Raw genomic sequence first — 13,099 nt, forward strand, 5'->3', positions numbered from 1 at the left:
GTTTTATTATAACTTTGGGTGCTAGATTGAAGCATCCAATTGGTGCTTTTAATTTTGGGTTCCCACCAAGGTCTAGGCTTATGATCACATCATCCTCTTAAATTTTTTTCTTGAGAAGTTCCTTGACCTCTGCACTCTGGGCTAAGTTTTAATTCTTTTAATCGCTTACAGTTTTCTCTGAACCCTCTCCAGTCTTCCAGCATCACTTTCTGAACTAGGAATATAAAAATCAGATGCAGTTCAGCAGGAGTAGCTTTCAGACCAGTGGCAAAACAGCCTCCTTCCTTCCAGTGGCCATTTTCTGTTTGTAGGTACCTCCATGGCTGTACAGTCTTTTTAGGTCTCGGTGATGCACTGGGAGTTTGTGTTTGCTTGTCCGCTGCCAGAGCTGCTGATCGTTCCCAGAATGGGGTATCTGTGATTTTGTTCCCAATTTTATTCAAGAGTGGAAGTGGAAATTAAGGAGACGTGTCAGGAAGCCAGTAGAAATCCGTGATAGATAAACATTTTCCTTTCTCTCTAAGGAAAAGTGCCGGTAAATCTGCTTGCAGTGCTTCTGTAAGTGACTGTTGTACCCCAACCCACTCCCGAAACTGGTCTCAATAATATTTATCTTACTGCCTTACACCCAGACTATCTACTGATCCCTCTTTATCATTACTTTTCCACTTTTACAGTTTGTAAATTCACTGAGGTCTATGTTTTCTTCCAGTCATAGCCAGTTCTGAGTTTGGCCAAAGTGGGATCCCATTAAAAATGCTCAAGGTCAAGAGGACATTATTCAGTGCTGTCCAGGTTCAGAAAATTTATCAGACCTTTGATGATAGTTGAAAATTCTGACACCCTTTTACTCCTCACTTTGGAAAGCTCTCTGCAGATTTACTTTTAGTGGTATATAAAAGTGCGTGGAGGCAGTTAGCTGTTTCAACTCCATAAAAAGAATCTTTTTCTGACGCAGACTCTCTTCATGGTCAGAAAATGTGTCCCTCTTCATTTTGGTGCCCTTTGAAAATACAGAAATGTCTTTTTAGGGATGTTTGGGTGTCCAGTGAAACAGGTTAAAAAGCAGTTTGTCAAATGTGAAGGGAAGGTTATTCATTTGCCTGGTCTGCAAATGGGGTATCAGCTCAGAAGAAACCTCATTAAAATGCTACATGTGCCTGCATACTCAGCTTTTCTTTTTTTTTTTCTTTTTTTTTTTTTTCCTTTTTTTCTCTTTTCAAAAGCTTTTAAATATTTAAATCAGCAAAATCCTGGGGAATGCTTTCCTGGCTTTAGGGTAGAGGTGAGTAAATGTCAGCTTACTAAAGTAAGGAGAAAAATGAACTGAGGGTTTTGTAGCTTGCTGTCTGAAGTCCACAAGTTTTTGCTAGCAGGTGGGTGAACCTCAAGAGATTTGGCTCAGCTCAGATGCTTACCAAAATCTAAAAAGAAATTCCTTCTGTGACCATCTTTCCTGGAGTTTTGATCTTTAGAGGGATGGCTCTATGTTCTTCCTGACCCAGTCACAGGACACCGTAGCAATGGTTGTCCCCTCATTGGGAGGAGATTGCCAGGAGTCACAACCATCCTTCTGCCAGACAGGAATCTGCTCTGGATCCTAGCAGAAGAGAGATCAATAGGAGAAAGGATCATTTAATAAACTGGATGTGATGGGAGAAAGGTTAGAAGGTCAGAAAGAGATGGAGCCCCCTGTTTCAAAAAACTTAATTTGCAATAAGGAATATAAATTTAGCCAAGGTATTTTCCAAGTGTTGAAAAATTTCCTGATGTATATGGAAGAGAGAACTGTACCAACAGCACAGATTTAGCACATGAATTCTGCTAGCTGTGATTTTAACACAACTTACAAAATTACTGTGTATCGGAAGATACCTGTGGCTTTTCTTAAATGGGCTTTTTGGGAACACCCTGCTGTGTTTCACTTATAAAACATAATGGAGGCCCTGACTTTAACAGAGTTTGTTAAACCTGTCACTGTTTGAAAACAATTATCTGTGAAGGTCTTTTAAGGAATGTGGGGGTAAGTTGAGGACAGAGTGGAGCAAAGCGACCTGTTCGCCTTTGCAGGTGGAGTGCTGCTGGGATACAGACAAATATCACTGGTGACTCATCCTGGTTGGTGCTGGCAGCCAGGCACAAGTCAGAGCAGTGCTGGGGTCCCAAAGTTGCTTGGCTTTTCCCTGGAGCTGGGAGGAAAGGGTAGTGGAGACAGCGGATGCCCATCAGCAGCTGAGCAAAGTCACACTCCTGACCAGCTAGAGAGCTGCATTTCTGCAAGAAGTGAGCCCCACTAAACCATAGCTAACATTTGAGGCTCCCATAATCACCTCAGGGAAATGTTGCTCCGATACGTCAGGTACTGTCCAACAGTCGTTTACGAAGTGAAGAGATACAAGGAGGTGCAATGTGCTCCAGATGTGCTGGATTAACGCTGATGTGCACAATGACAGCACATGCACAGACTGTGCCATATTCGCTACCAGGCTATTTTGAATGGGGTACCTCACAGCCAGAAGCCCCAAATGACTAGCCTAATTCCATATATTTGCATTCAAGCAAAATGTTTGGCTGGAAAACAAAAGACATGATTTAGAAGTCATGGACATAACAGCCTTGCTGTGTTCGTCACTGCCAGCTGGGGAAAACCCATGGGTCTCTCAAGACATGCTGATTTTTCCCTATCCTGTACTTTGTAAGACTGATAAGCAACAAGAGATTCATACTTTTCCTTAAGACTGTCATGACTGATTGCCTGACATTTTTATTAATCAGGAATCTCTCTGGTTACACCAAAAAATGGGTCTGAATAGTAACTGTGCTTTGTTATTTTCTCCCTCTACCACAAAATTCGAAAAGTCTTTGAGGCCACTTAGATAATTTTACAGACTGAAATGATCAGCCTCCTTTTTTATCTTTTATATGAAAGAAGGTTTGATTTATTGGAGCATAAAAACCAGTTGAATCCAGAAAATTTCTCCTGCATACATTAAGTGGAAAATGTCCACCATTAAAAATAAAATGCTTACCCTGTCTGAATCTTTTGTACAATGTGTCATGTTTCATCATGGAGTAAATGTGCATGGTTGAGTTACGAACCTGTTAAAATAGGGTTTGTCAAGAAAATGCTAACAGAATTTTAACTGAGAGATTCTTAAAATCATCCAGAGATTTGATGCTGTCCTACTTGAATGCTTTTGCCAACTCGAAGGACATGTAAGATGCACCAGTGACATCTAGCGTACAACAAAAAAATTAGAGCTCCATTTATACTCAGTTTATGTCTTTGTGAACCATCATTGCAGGTCTTTAAGCTGTGAAAAGATTTTTGCTCAGAGGGATTTTTGCTCAAATACCAAGAAAATGTTTTGCGGATGAAATCAAGGAATTAGTTGTGAATATCAGTAGAGCATACTAATACAAAGGGAAATTATACTTCAAAATGCCTTGGGTTGCTTTTTTGTGAGGGTGTGGGTCTGTGAGTGAGCAGCCGCTGCTGCTCTTTGAATTTACTATCATGAAACCATCACTGTTTCATCATTCAGGATGCATTATTCTGTATGTTATGTGATCCAGCTGACACGTTACACACACAGATCAGAGCACATTTTCCCCAAAGTTCAAAAAAAAAGCCAGGGACAAACAATGCTATGTGGGTTCCTCAGTAAATTAATTTGAGAGGAAATCAATTGTAAGAAATTAACACCCCTTAAGAAATGGTCTTTTAGGAGTGTAATTTCTGTCTTGAGATCAGACTAAGGAAATAAAAGCTATTTCAGACTTTCTTTAGACATTCAGAGTTTATATGCAGAAATCCTTTCAGAATATTTTTTAGTTGTTGTTTTGTTTTTGTTTTTTTTTTTAATCTCAGCATTTTTCATTTGGCTTTCTCCAGGAGAAACACTGTATATGTAAGGGTCTGGGGTTCTGCTATAGCTAAGAGCCAGCAGGATCCTCCTCCATCCTAGTGGGTGCCTCCTACTTTGATCTTTATAGCTGGAGCCTCCTGCTTGGCAGCTTGTGAGACAGTCAACCCTCACTTCAAAAGTGATCCAAGAATTTTTATTTTCCTTTGGAAGTTAAAGCCTTGGCCAAGATATTTTTTCAAACTCCTAAAGCAAATTTCTTTAACAAACATGCTGTTTGCATTCAAAAAGTCATCCAATAGAAAATTTTCTGTCATACGGGAAGTGAGGTCATAGGGTTAGGATTTACGTTTGGCTACTGCCAATTATCAGATCAGATACTGAACATCTTCCAAGGCATTTGATTTTTCAGAAACTGTTCCAGTCCTTTGCTCGCTAACTATGTTGTTCCAAGTTCCTCTCATAGGTGACGTACAAACAGAAGGTGGACGTTATTCTAGGCTGCAAGCAATGACAGCAGCGTGTTGTTCCTGGTTAGCTACTACCCTAGTTTGGCCTAGGACCTGCCTCCGTCTTAACAGTGTGCCTTGTTAGGCCTACTTGAAGCCAGTGTTTTTTCCGATAGCTGTATAGATAGCCTATTGCTCCTGTAATTAGTAATGTTAGTCAAGATTGTTCTGGTATCTGGCAGCGTTTGGGGAACCTGTTAAGCTTAAATTACAGTTTGTTATAAGCATTTAGTGCTTTTCCTTTTAGAAGAGGTGAGAAACTCCAGAAGAAATGGCCTGCATCTTCTCAAAAAAAGAAGAGGAGGCTGTTTACAGTAATCTCCTGTCTGTCATCTTTTGTGACCTCCAATTTGACTTCAAGGAAACGAGTGCAGATGATGTAGCATTTTCTAAAAATGCTACTGTTTTCCTTGTTACAATTCTGCGTTTCTCAGGAACATTGCTACAGATTCCACCCCAAAATTGCTGTAGGGAAGAGGATACTGTCAGGTAGCCTGAAGCCAGTGAATAAACTCCCTTAGCACTGTGCCAAACGTTGAGAGGGCACATCCTTCAGCTGCTCTGATGTTCATTCCCACTAGAGATGAGCTCATCTGATCATTGTCCCTCTGGGTTTTCTTCTTGCCATCAAACAGTCATGCTTTAAGAGGAAAGTCTTACTCAAATAATTCAATACGTAGTACCAGCACTACAATCTAAGAAAATAGCAGAGACATGGAGGCTAACTAGACAGAGCAGACGCAAGAATGAGGTTCAGAATTGATGCAGCTGTGGGAAGGGGGTGGGGATTAATAAGAGCATAGTTTTTCCAAAGCCCTGTTCTTTTTAATATTGAAAGGGAAGTAAAAAGGGAACAAACTGTAGGCTATTCCTTCAGCCAAAGGACTTCCCTAAGAAACTGAGGAAAGTCCTCTAAAAATTACCTGCTTTTAGAGCAGCATCAAGTTGATCTTTAAACCAGAGTGGTCTTTAGGAGTGTGTGCAGGAGGGTTAGTTAATCCTCTGCAACAGACCACTGAAGGAAAAAGCACAAAGCAAGCCATTTCCCATGCTGCTCTCCATGGCATGGAGAACTTTTTGCCCCTAGAAATCAGGATAAGCTTCAGCTCATCTCTCCTTTTCAGTGTTTAAACTGTGTTCTGGTATTAAGTACTTTGGAGTTATCACTGACATAGGGATTACAGGGAATTCCTAATATTCTCAAGCACAGAAAGAAGAGGTATGTGCTTTATCAGACTACAGTTATTAACCCAGCTATGCAGTAATTCAAACACAGTTAATGAACTTGTCTGTAATAGTTTTCTTTTGTGACATCGAAGGTTCCTGGATGGCAAACTGCTGGATATCAATAAAGAGTTTCAGCCATACCTGGGGCAGGGGGGACGCATCCTGGAGATCCGCACCCCAGACGTGGTAGCTAACGTCAAGAAGCAGGCGCAAGCCGTAGGCTACACAGAAGGCGCATTACTTGCTCTGGCCGTCATAATCATCCTTTGCTGTATGCCAGCTATTTTAATAGTTATGGTCAGCTACCGACAGTAAGTATTTCTCCTCCTTTTTGTGGTAGCAACGTTGCAGTAGGGATGCTACATTTCTTAGCAGAACTGCTTTGAAAATTATCCTTCATTGCAAGGAAATTATTATCCAGGGAAATATTTTTAATTTCCCTCTCCCCACAAGAGTTGGTCAATGCTTGATGTGGGCTGTACATGAAAAGAGAAAATGCACGGGTAGTGCATCTTCCTATAGTTTCTAAAGTTGTGGTGCAGTAAGTGTTTTAGAATACGTTCCCAAACACAAGATCAAAAGCCAGGTGTTTGAAATGCAAGTGTAGATTCAGAACTGAATTCCCTGCCAAAAAAAAAAAAAAAAGGAATGAGGTGCTGTTTCAGTAAATGAATCAAAAATCAAATTGTGTAGCTCAGGCAAAATAAGAGGACTCAACTTTTGTTGTTTAAATCCTAAAATACTCACAGTTATATTTTTTCTGTAGCTGTATGCATCTTAATTGCAAATGTTTCATGAAGAATTGATTTTGTGCCATTTTAGTGCTATGTAAAGCAGCGTACACCAGAGAGAACATTCTTGATATTTCTACTCAACTCTCATAGACTCAAGAGGTTTAAATAATTGGACTAATAGACTAATTAAAGGATCAACATCGCTAACAAGTTCCTCTTAACTATGCTTTTTCAGGTCCACTCATTTAAAATCAATGCATTTGGACTTAAAGGCTGTATATTTATTCTTTAATTTCTTCTCATGAAAGATTTCTAATTCCATGTGCATCCTCTGAGCATTCAAAGAATTACAAAATCAAAATATAAATAATTCTGTGTATCTTCCCCAGTAAATGGCTATATTCCACTTCTGTAGATATTGGTCTGTACCTCCAAATCTTTCTATCTTCACTTTAAAATTGGTGAACTAGCTGGAATTTAATATGCCCTCATCATAGAAAACCTCTGCTCCACAGGACCATGTAGGAAGGAGTTCCCAGAGCCCTGCTGGATTTTTTTTGTTCGTTTGTTTTTCTTTTTTCTTTGATTTTTTCCTACAAAAAATGCTTTGGCACCTGCTCCCTTCATTGTGGTGAGGGCAATGAAGTGTCAGTGCCTGTGCAGACTCCTGCTGCAGTGTTGCATCAGTCTGTGGGAGGAGAGGGCGTGGAAGAGCTGATATACATGTATTACAGTAAAGCAATTACAATCTGAATGCTGCAATAGATATAATGTGGTACAATACACCAGGTAAGGTTTACACTGTGCATTTTTTCTTTCTGCACTGCAGTTAGGAGTTAGCAAAGCCCTATGTTAGTCATCATTTAAAAAACGTATCCTACATGACAAAACAGCAGCCTGCCTGAGAGCACTTTCCATAGCGACACCAGAAAAACAGCCAAGGATAGCCATTTCTTGACGGTTACTGCACGTTCATTGGATTATATTTACATCCCAGTTTCTCCAAATGATTTGGGTCAAAGGAAAAAGTCCTTTTAAGGGAGTTTGAAAGAGCTTGGCAAACTTCCGCGCCATTGGGATGGCAGTGCAGCTCAAAGCTGCTTTACTTCTCCCAAAATTGTATATAAAATTTGCTTCCAGTGAAACACTACTGAACCAGTTCAAGCTACAATTAGGTGGTTGTTGTTATCTAAATTGCTCATCTTTAAGAAATCTAATAGCATTATTTTTCCTTGACATCTGTTGGATTATCAAAAGGCTATCAATCTCTTTTAAGTGCTTTAAGGAGCCTGTCTAACTTTATTTCATCAAAAAAATCACATTTTTGTTGTCTAGAAGTATGACTTGGAGTTGGATTTATAGCAGACCTATGTGAATAAATTATACTTTTATGAAAGATGTATCACTGAAGAGTGCCAAAGAAAATCAAAGGAATTTTACTGTTATTATCAACACCAAAAGCTATCCTGAGCCTTACAGTTTGCTGTTACATTACAGCCTTTTTTCTCCTTTCAAAAGGAGTTTCAGTACTTTTCCTGATAACATTCTGGCAAAGTAGGTGTTCCAGTCAGCCACTGAGCATAGAGATTATAGCGGGATAAATGTAACTGTCATACTCGCAGCCCATATAATGGAAATGTTAAGATTTTCTCACTGTTAACACTTTTTTATGTGCAGTCCATTTTTCAGTGCTTTCCAGATCAGTGATCAGCTCACTAAATTTTGTAAAAGTAATAGTTACTGAAAAGAAAATTCATTTAATTTATAAAATTATCATTGTCAAAATGCAGCTCAGTGCCTACATTTATGACTTGTAAATAAGCCAGATACTATCATTATTCTTTTCTATTAGTGTCTTTGAAATACACTATCCAGTACAACCCTGTAAGGTAACTATAACTAACATATTATTCACTGATCACAGAAGACCAGTATCTTCTAAATAGCAACCAAAAATAAGACTCCTTCACTATTGAAGATGGTTTCTGTAGCATTCTTAAAACATGTTAAAATGAGAAAACAGTTATAAAAATGCATCCCTAGTAGTCCACCTGTTAAAGAAATATCATGAGGTGTATTCATGTTTTCATGTCTTACTCTTTTCTGTGTGTGTGTGTGTGTGGCAGGGAGTTGTTTTCTGCAAGCCCAAAGTAGTTTTTCCCACTGTAATTCATGTTTATGCTGACTGCAAAATTGTTTCAAGAGTATCACAAATAGCAGCTCAACACTGTTCAGCTCTGGAAATTATGATTCTTTAAATGTGTCATTAATTCTGTAATTTTATATGTGGAATAATTAAGTAGCATCTAGTTTATTACTCCTGTTAGGTTCACTGTTTGGGACAATTGTTGCAAATGAATTCATTTAACCTTCCTTTTCATCTCTTTATCTTTTTTTGCATAACAAAACAGATTCAAAGAGTAAGTACTTATTTTCAGCTTTGTTTCTAACAGCTTGTATAGGAATACTGACAGCCTACCAGTCTTTAATTTTAAGAAGAAGGGGTACTTGATGTTCAGTAAGAGTTCCTTCCTATACTCCAACTTGCTTCTGAACACCTTGTATGGCGAGATTAAAAGTTACTTATTTGGCTACTCAGTGTATTTTATTATTGCATGCTAGCACACATTAAAAATCCAGTGGTTCAGGACATTTATTTTCACATGTGTGGTATTCCTCAAGCAAGCAATGTCAGGCTAGAGTGCATAGAGAGACTTCCCTAGGAAGGATCAGGTATTGACCGCCCTCGAAACCAAAGGGAGGTGGATCAGTCATGTCACCTCAGTGGCATTCCCCCACTTACACATGGGAGGGACCACAGGCTTTGTTTTCTAGATAGAAATTTGCTTCATAGTGAATGTATCCATTTTAAAAAGTAATTTTTTCAGGAAAACTGTTCATTGAGACCGAAATTCCGCAGCTAACTCTAATGAGAAAGGAGTCATAAGTGATAACTTAATCTTTGCCAGAGACTTTTTTGGCGTTTAAAATTACAGTTTCTTGGCACTTGAATGAAGCACTTGACCAAAGAGCTTACTCTCTCCGCTGTTAGTCTTGGGCAGGCAGAACAGCTAAACCTCCTAATGAGAGCAGTGTCAGAGCTAGCATGTACATTATTTCCTGGGAAATACCTGCTGTGTCAGTAACGTGCTGCTGGGCAGGAGGTTTCTGTCCAGGCGGAGCTCTGGGATTCCACTGAGAGAGAACAAATAACAGAGAGCTGAAAAAGCCAGGAGAAGATTATCATGTTAGTACTTTCCTTTGAAGAAGACAAAGTACAGGGATGTTTTGAAAACTGCAGGAAAAAACATAAAAAACTTTACATCTCGGCTTATGTTAGGGTATAAAGTGTTTCTAATGAGTATTTCTCCTTCCCTGCCTGGCTTACCAAAGGCGACAGGCTGAATGCGCAAAGACTGCGAGAATCCAGATGGCTTTACCAGCAGGCAAACCAGCAAGCACCGCTGCCAATAACCTCTACGAAGAGCTTGGCGACAGCACCATGTAAGTATTCCTTGTGATACGTCATGGGAATTGTTAGTGACCAAAGCCATGATTCACGTTCCAGGGATATCACTTCATGCAGTCTATGTCAAAAAAACTTTTCTTCATGAAGGCGTCTTTCCCCAGCTGCTTGGGGTTCTCAAATGTCCAGAAAATAAATAGGATGACTCTGTAAGGAGAGAAAAAACAGTTTAACCTGCTAATGGGGATTTCTTGTAGCGCATGGGGGAGTCTTTAACAGGTTTTAAGTTGGCAAAAAGCAGGATATAACCAGATGTTTTTTTCTAGAGCAAGAGCCTACAGCAGGCCATTGCTACCAGGGTAAGCCAGGACTGGGGTCCTTTAGTGCCTTTGCAACTCCAGGCCAGCATGCCACGTTTTTCAAAGCTGTTGACTAAACACATCCAATGAAATTGCTCCCCCAAAGTCCCCATTTGCTACGGTAAGAAATATTCTGTTGGGTAAAGTGGGGTTTTTTTCCTTCTAAATTTGAAACTGTTTGAATATTGAAATTAAAGGAACTATCAAAATAGAGAAACCACTGGCAGTTCAATGAATATATCTTTTACCTATTATATGCTCCTAAAATCATAATATTGCAAAGATGCCTACCTTTTCATGGTTCTGTTAATATGAAGTTTATGGACTCCAAAAACAATTTAACTCTCAGTATGAAAATATTACAGCGGAGGATAGCCAATTAGTATTTGTATCATACTGGGGGGGGGGTGTTGATAAGCTTGCCACACTTACTCATCTATGTTTATATTTTAAAACCAAGTAATGCAGAAGAGCGTAGCATTAATAATACGTTTGGAGGCAGGTAGGGAGAGAGCTGCTGGTGGCATTGAGGATTGCCCAACTTCTGCTCTATTTTCAATCATTGTTTGTTTTGCTCAGAAAGTTGAAATTTTCCAGATGCTGTGATTGAGTTTATAAAATGTTAAGGAGGCATGATAGAGTGTATCACTGCTGCCTTAACTCTCGGCCATCTGACAGCAGTCTCTGCGTTTGAAATAATTCCAGAGCTCGAGCTTTTCGGTGTGAATAGAGGAGCTATACTTGAAGGCAAAATAGCTTCTCCTAACTAACTGCTGAATTTCCTCCCATGCATTTTGCCTTTGTGAAGTGTTACTGCTTGGGCAGGAAGAGAGGAAAAATGTACGTTCGACAGTAGCCTATAGTTACATCTTTAAATGTGAGCACTTATGCTTGTGAACCACGTGAGATCACATCTGTACCCTTACACATACAGTGAGGTGCCCTGCTGGATAAAATGCCTGTTTCTTTTCCATTTAACTGAATTTATGCTGAAATTAATGATTCACTTCTAGTACTGGCAGTGATATAAAGCTGATTATCTCTGGGAATTGGATATCCCAATGGATGAATCGGTGTTTTGTACTGGTGAATACCTTATGCTAAACTCAGAACAAGCCTCATTGTGCTGGGTTTTTACCTGCAAAGTTTTTGGGTTTTTTTTATGTTTTAGTACTGCAACAATAGGTGCAAATTTGCAGTATTGACTTTGAGGCTTAGACTTATGTTCATTTTGACTAAGAATAGTTTTCATTGCACCAAAAAAGATGCCATATTTGGAGTATTTTCTCTCAGATGTCTTTGCCTTCAGCTAAGATACACTTATATCCATCATGCTAAAGAACTGATTAAACATAAATCAGTAGAAATCCTTACAAGAGAAATGAAAATCCTTAGGATTTTGAAGAAAAATAACATACTTTAATAAAAATAATTGCGAATTATCTTTTTTTTTTTCCTGTCAAATACTTGATTTCAAGGCACTAGTACACCTTAGGAAATTATTATTTGGGAAATACCTTTTATTAACATTTTTCATGATTTTAGTACAATATTTCCTGTCTTTATTTGTCCTAAGACAGTCATCTTTCATTTGTGGTGCTGCCTTGTGTCTTGTTTTCTTAATTTGGTATTTATAGCAAATGAAATGGAACTAAGCTCTTTAGTTTTAAATCTGCCTTGTCTCATAATTTTCATTTTTCTCTGTCTTTGGATACATAGGCATCAGTAAGTAAGCTCATTTCATTGTCTTAATATTTGTAGCTAGTAGAAACGCTAGTTAATTTTCCTTTCGGTAATTCCCATTAAACCTTGCAGTCTGAAACTCATATTTTATTTGTCCATTGATCAAGTACAGGAAAGACATTTACTGTGAAGTTTCAATACTTCTATGCTTCTTTATCCTTTTCTTGGAAGCAGAGATCAAGTGTGATTGCTGAACTTGAATGGTATTATTTCTAAAGCCAAATAGTCCTAGTACCTTGAAAAAAAGAAACAAAACCAACACTGAGTACATGCACAGAGGTTTGCTTTCAGTTCATGGACTTAAGATCTCACAATTGGATGCAAGCAAAATCTTGTCTGCTATTCACAATTCCATGTGAGGCAGGTACCCTTCTTTCAGTTTACAGAAATATGCTTCAAACTGGTGAGCTGATGTTTCTCATTGATTAAAATACCTGTAGATAAACAGAAAAAGATTGCAGGATAACCTCATCCTTGAGAGGCATCATGTGAAGCGAGGAAGGAACTGAGAAGCTTTTGAAATAATCTGTTCCAGTAGCATAAAGGTTTTGTCATCTTGCATGAGCCTGCTACTGGAGGGTTTCCTTCAAGTTCGGCATCATTTCTTTCTCTCACCTCTAAATAGATTGAGGGTGCTTGACCAACCTCAAAGTGCGCTGCTTTAGAATAAAGAATTAGTTTATTATTAGCGTGAAGTCTATTATTTTTCATACAGTTATATTCTGCCCAAAGGCAAGTCTTAGGCATACTAGTTTTTGGAGAACTGCAGTGCTTGGGGAGAGTTTATTCACTGGTATAACCCTTCGTAGCTTTGCTGGGTGTTATTCACAAATGGGAGAGTGATCCCCATACTCTGTCAATTCTGGTGCAGTAATTCTTCTCATCAGTCCTCTCAGGTCCCTGTGACCATTAGGAAACTGTAGTTGTTCTGTGTGGGTGATCTCCCAGTCAAAACAAGAAACAAAAGTTAAGAAGCAAATGTGTTTCATTAATAAATACAGGCCTTCGGGGCACTTTTACTTATTAAATAACTTAGAGGAGATTTAATATCTCTTAATTAACTCCTATCCGGTATCTAGTTATTTAAATTTCTCTTCCAGTTTTGCTAGGGAATATTTAACCACTAGAGGTTAAATTTCCATTAATTTAAATTTGGTAATATTTTCTGAGATATGAAAAAACAACACCAAAAAAA

The 13,099-nt window shown here is 38.7% G+C and overlaps 1 protein-coding gene across 1 annotated transcript in view; it reads left to right on the forward strand.

The window, feature by feature from the left end:
- Positions 1-13,099, forward strand: part of PCDH15 (protocadherin related 15) — a 711,887-nt gene that overhangs the window by 679,566 nt on the left and 19,222 nt on the right. Inside the window, exons 32-33 of the mRNA XM_075025448.1 lie at positions 5,695-5,913; positions 9,730-9,840. Of these exons, the coding sequence (XP_074881549.1) occupies positions 5,695-5,913; positions 9,730-9,840 (330 nt within the window). The remainder of the gene's footprint in view (positions 1-5,694; positions 5,914-9,729; positions 9,841-13,099) is intronic.

This window comes from Buteo buteo, chromosome 4, assembly GCF_964188355.1.
Source record: "Buteo buteo chromosome 4, bButBut1.hap1.1, whole genome shotgun sequence".
Classification (NCBI taxonomy): Eukaryota; Metazoa; Chordata; class Aves; order Accipitriformes; family Accipitridae; genus Buteo; species Buteo buteo.